Source organism: Cucurbita moschata, unplaced genomic scaffold (assembly GCF_002738365.1).
Source record: "Cucurbita moschata cultivar Rifu unplaced genomic scaffold, Cmos_1.0 Cmo_Scf00040, whole genome shotgun sequence".
Lineage (NCBI taxonomy): Eukaryota > Viridiplantae > Streptophyta > Magnoliopsida > Cucurbitales > Cucurbitaceae > Cucurbita > Cucurbita moschata.
Window position 1 is genome coordinate 1093015 of NW_019268556.1, and position 5219 is coordinate 1098233.

General features: G+C 32.8%; 1 protein-coding gene across 1 annotated transcript in view; it reads left to right on the plus strand.

The window, feature by feature from the left end:
* LOC111432702 (SCY1-like protein 2) overlaps nt 1–5219 on the plus strand; it is a 16104-nt gene that overhangs the window by 3379 nt on the left and 7506 nt on the right. Inside the window, exons 3-8 of the mRNA XM_023069633.1 lie at nt 214–324; nt 779–961; nt 1950–2076; nt 2547–2608; nt 2731–2817; nt 3700–3786. Of these exons, the coding sequence (XP_022925401.1) occupies nt 214–324; nt 779–961; nt 1950–2076; nt 2547–2608; nt 2731–2817; nt 3700–3786 (657 nt within the window). The remainder of the gene's footprint in view (nt 1–213; nt 325–778; nt 962–1949; nt 2077–2546; nt 2609–2730; nt 2818–3699; nt 3787–5219) is intronic.

Genomic DNA, 5219 nt, shown 5'->3' on the forward strand with positions numbered 1-5219 from the left:
AAAAAAAAAAAAGAAAGAAGATTACAGAGAGCCCTCATCTTAGGCAAAGTATCCATTGTGGAAGAGTTGTTGCTGCTATTGTATTGCTCTTAGATTCTCAAAACGTGCAGACTGCATTCAAGATTCAATAGCTGCAGATAATTTGACCTACAAACGGTAACATGAGACAATAGATTTGATCTGTTTATGTTGCTTGAAATTATGTCTTTGCAGAATGTCCTCATCACTTCAAATGGAGCTTGGAAACTTGCTGGATTTGGCTTTGCAATTCCAGCAGATCAGACTTCGAGTGACATGGCTACTGTGCAAGCTTTCCATTATGCCGTGAGTTCAATATTCACTGGTTGCTTGTTAAATATTAAACATTGTAAGATAAAAATAAGGGAAACTCGATTGTTGGACAATGCCTTTGTCAGGCATTTGAGATCTGAAAAGGAGCTCATCTCTTTTTGATATGGAACTTGCCATTTATATGAATTTTCAGTCTTTTTCGTTCACTTTATTCACGTTTCATTTGTTTGGAAAAAAAAGAAAAAAAAAATCCTGTTTCAGTTTCATGCTCCAACCTACAGTTTAGACAGAACTGTAACATCCTATTAGTGTGTTTTATATCTATGACTACAGTGTGCAGCTTTATCCTTTGTGTTAATGTACATGCTAGCCATCTTCCTACAATTTTCCTTTATAAAAACTTAATATTATGACATGAATTGTGGATCATCATTAGCTAAATTAATTGAGGCTTCTATGTCTATGCTTAATTTGTTGAATTGCACAGGAGTATGATGTTGAAGATTCTGTGCTGCCTCTTCAGCCATCTCTGAATTACACTGCTCCTGAATTGGTTAGGAGTAATTCATCTTCGGCTGGTTGTTCCTCAGATATTTTCAGCTTTGGATGCCTTGCTTACCATTTGATTGCTAGAAAGCCTTTGTTTGACTGCCAAAACAATGTTAAAATGGTATTTCCAAGTTCATTCTTTCTAAATTCGATCACCTTGCTTAATGGTGTACTTTGCGTGTGTGTATATATATATATATATATATATATATTTGATGAGTGGGAAAGTCTTGTACAGAAAATTTTGATTTTCATAATTGGAAATTCTTGTTTTTCTAGTCTTTCTCCACATATTTCAATTAGTTTGATTCTCCTTGTTGAACTCTCTCTGATTTTTTTGTTTAGTTAGTTAAGAATCATTATTGTTATTAAAGTAGATTTATTGGCCTATAGAATCAGTAAATTTTTCTCATTTTCTTTTCTTGAGGCTAGACAGACCTTTAAGATTATGACTGGTCATGGAAAAAATGATCTTTTTTTTAAAAACACGTGAAGGCGGTTGGAGTCTACTATAATTTTATTGAGAACACTCTTAAAGTTCCAGCTGATGCCCTGTAGCACCTTTTATTGAGCTTCTATTAGTGTGCCTACAGGTGTTGAGGTCCATGAGTGATTATTTTAGGATTCCTGGTCCTAAACTTGTAAAGCAATAAAGTAGTAGCATGCATTGGAAAATTGCATGCTATTACAAAGACTTCCTTTTATTTTCTTTATCTATGTGCCGCTTTATTACTACCTTTTATGCTGAAGTGAAGTGGAAGTGATGGATGCTGAAGTGAATTGTTTTCGATTGATTTATTTAAACCACTATATGTATTATGGTGCTGGAAGCAATCTTGGTTGGTTTTGTACGTACGTAAATGATGCAAAGCTTTACTTTTGTACTAAGATGTCATTTTATTGTTATTTTTCATCTCTCTATCTGAATACATAAATTTTTCTTTTATAATATAGGTAATAGACTGAGAATAATATACCTATTGGAAGAACTATTATATGAAAATGAAAGGAACTGACTCAAATATTCTTTTAATTTATGTTATTTATCGAAGTTTCTAATTCTTGTTATTTCGCTTTTGTCTTTTCGTTTATTCCTCCTTCCTCTTTAGTACATGAACTCCTTAACTTACCTGTCAACTGGGTCGTTTGCTTCAATTCCTCCGGAGTTAGTTCCTGACCTGCAGAGAATGCTCTCATCCAATGAGTCTTTCCGGCCAACAGCATTGGAATTCACAGGTAATACAATTTTCAATTCCAATCTAATTGATACATCCAACTTTAGCATCAAGGAAACTTATGGTCAGTTGTAAGTGTAACGTTGAATATTTAATCCTGCGCATGGAAGTTGGAAAATAATTACGTGATTATGATAAAATCTAATATGAGATTTGAATTTTATTTTCATTCTGACTATGTCTCATGTAGGTTTGCTTAATTGCTTAATGCTCTATACTTAACGATCCACTTCTTTTCATGAAAGCTATGGTGTAATACCTGGTCATATTTGATATATTACCCATTGTTATAGATGTTTTGATGGGTTTAGTCAGCCATGCTCTTATTGAAAATACCTGGAGTCTATACATGTCTGATGGTTCCATTGATCAGAAGCCCACTTCCCTCCAAAGCTCCATATTATGGATATTTTTTCATTGTTTGTGTTGTCTATAGTCGGTCAAATTTTACATTATTTGATTTTCTTGCAGGTTCCCCATTTTTCCGAGATGACACAAGGCTGCGAGCTCTTCGTTTTCTTGACCACATGCTTGTAATTGTTTCCACTTCAGCTTTACTGATATGAGTTTCTCTAAAGTCATCAAAAGCAGTTACTTTGAATGGAAGAGTAGTTAAAATTGAAAATCTAATTAATTTATCATTAATATGTTTCAGGAAAGAGATAACATGCAAAAGTCTGACTTTTTGAAAGCTCTATCTGATATGTGGAAAGATTTTGATTCCCGTATATTGCGCTATAAGGTTTGAGTTTTTCCTGGCCTATTTGTCTATGAGCTGGTTATTATTATGCTTTCTGATATTCATTATAATTTTTGTGGTTCTTTTATTAGACATAAGAATTAATTGATTGAATGAAATGTGCAAGGTGATATAAAACAAACTAAATAAAACCACGATTGGTTGACCAAGGGCATAGTGGCCAAGGGGGCCGGGTGACATTCTGCAAACCATGTATTAGATGCCATGGGTTTAAATTATGTAGCACTAGCTACCACCTACCTGGTTCTGTTATGCCAAAATTTGTAGGATTGAAGTGGTTGTTCTCTGAGGTTGGTGAGATGCATCTAAGCTAGTCTTAATGTTCACAATTAGAGAATAAAACAGGAACAGCCTAGGATTGATGATAAACTTCTCCAGTTTGTAAAAATGAAATGAAAGACAAACTATGGTTGAAAAAACTCCTTCTGGATGCTTCTACAAGAGGGAGGAATAATTGAAGATACTGGATACTATTTTTTAAAAGCAAAGGTGCCTTATAAAAGAAGAACATCAGAATTTGGAATCCTCAGTGATGAAAAACTAACGAATTGCACTTGTTGTCCCTCCATTTATTTGTCTTTTCATAGGATGTATTATTTGATTACACTTAATAATGCAATTTCCAGCAAGACATTTTCATCCTTTGATGGTGCTATGATTCACAGTTACAAGTTATCTCAGTTTGCATTCCAACTACTCTACACAATAAGGATACGAATAAGTTCATCAAATGCTCATACACATTTGTTAAACGAGGAATTTATTAGTGGTCTTGCGCTTTCACAATGAATATATATGACATGCAGTAAAGGAATATTCGTAAAATCATTGATCTCCAATTGAGGGTTTGATTGTCTTTTGCAGGTCCTTCCACCTCTCTGTGCAGAATTACGAAATCTGGTTATGCAGCCTATGATACTTCCCATGGTACTCACAATAGCAGAGTCTCAGGTACAAAAAACTCCATGTTTTCATTTTTTATTTATTAATCTTAAGAAGGTTGCATGCAAAAGTTGACGTTGAAGTTTTTAGAATCGATGACCCTATGGAGTTTATTAATTTGTGTTATATTCCTGATGCCATTTATTTTTTCTAATAAGATTACTTTGTACTGCAGTTCCACTAATAACCTGAAGTTGCCCTCTGTAATTTTGTTTTTTCATTTTTTTTACACTCCTTTTGGAGTTGGTATCTTTTGGGTATCTTTAGAGCATTAGGTTTAGTTCAGGATTGCGGTTGCTTTTTAGACAACTGCGAGCAGCCTAGCAGCTGTGCTTTTAGAAAAAATGCTACAGCATGAAGTAAATTAGCATTTGATAAATTTTAATTTTAAACTTGAATCAGTAGATGGGATTGATAAAATATTATTAAGTTGTTGAGCTTTAGCTATATTGACCAAAATAGACATTATTTCCAATATATATTTTTTTATAAATTAATTGTTTAAAAGTTTATATGATTTAAAGTGCAAGTCATTGTGTTTGATTTAAGTTATTTAATAAATGTTCAGGAAAAACAATTGTTGTAAGAAAATTGAATGAATTAAAACTTCATTTATATAGGATGAAATAGATGTGAAAAGAAGAAGAAGAAGACGAAGAAGATATGTGGAAGGATAGAATTGGAATTTGAAAATATTGTTTATGAAATTTTTTTAGGAAAGCTGTTTTTATTAAAGATGGCTAGGCATGTGATTTTGTGCGTAAGAATAAAATGAAGAGTGATTTTAGATAAATGAATGAACAATTAGTTTTACCAAACATGGTATTTTTTATTAGGCTGCCTGGTTTCTTGCGTGAATTTGGACTTTGTAATGCATGGATTTGTTCTTTTTCTTTACTTTTGGGACTGAGGTGTTTAAAACACACCAAAGAGTTGAGATTTGTCTAGCTTGATATATGGAATCAGGAGATTGAACTTTTAATTTTTGAGGAAATACATGGATTTAGTGACTTGAATCTAGTATCTAATCAAATTGTGACATGTTAGCAGGACTATATTGTCGATTTATAATTATTTGATTACCTTTTGATAAAAAAATAGACATTTCATGTGCAGTCACAAGAGAGGAAATAATGTTTAAGCGACCGATATATTGTGAGCTTTTCTCCTTAGTTGATGCCTTCCTCTTCTCTGTTCTGAGAAACAGAATTTTTTATTGATGGGTTGAATTGTAAGAAAAAGGAAACCTATTCATACTCCTATATCAAGGAGCTTTACAAAAAAAAAAAAAAAAATTCTATACATAAATGATAGGTACTAAATATGAGGCGAGGGTGAATGAGCCTTTCAAGATCACAGTCGTTGGTTCCTATTTTCTCAATTGTAGTCTTTTCTAGTATATTCTGCAGGTTAATTGTGGCTTTTTTTTTTTTTTTTTTTTT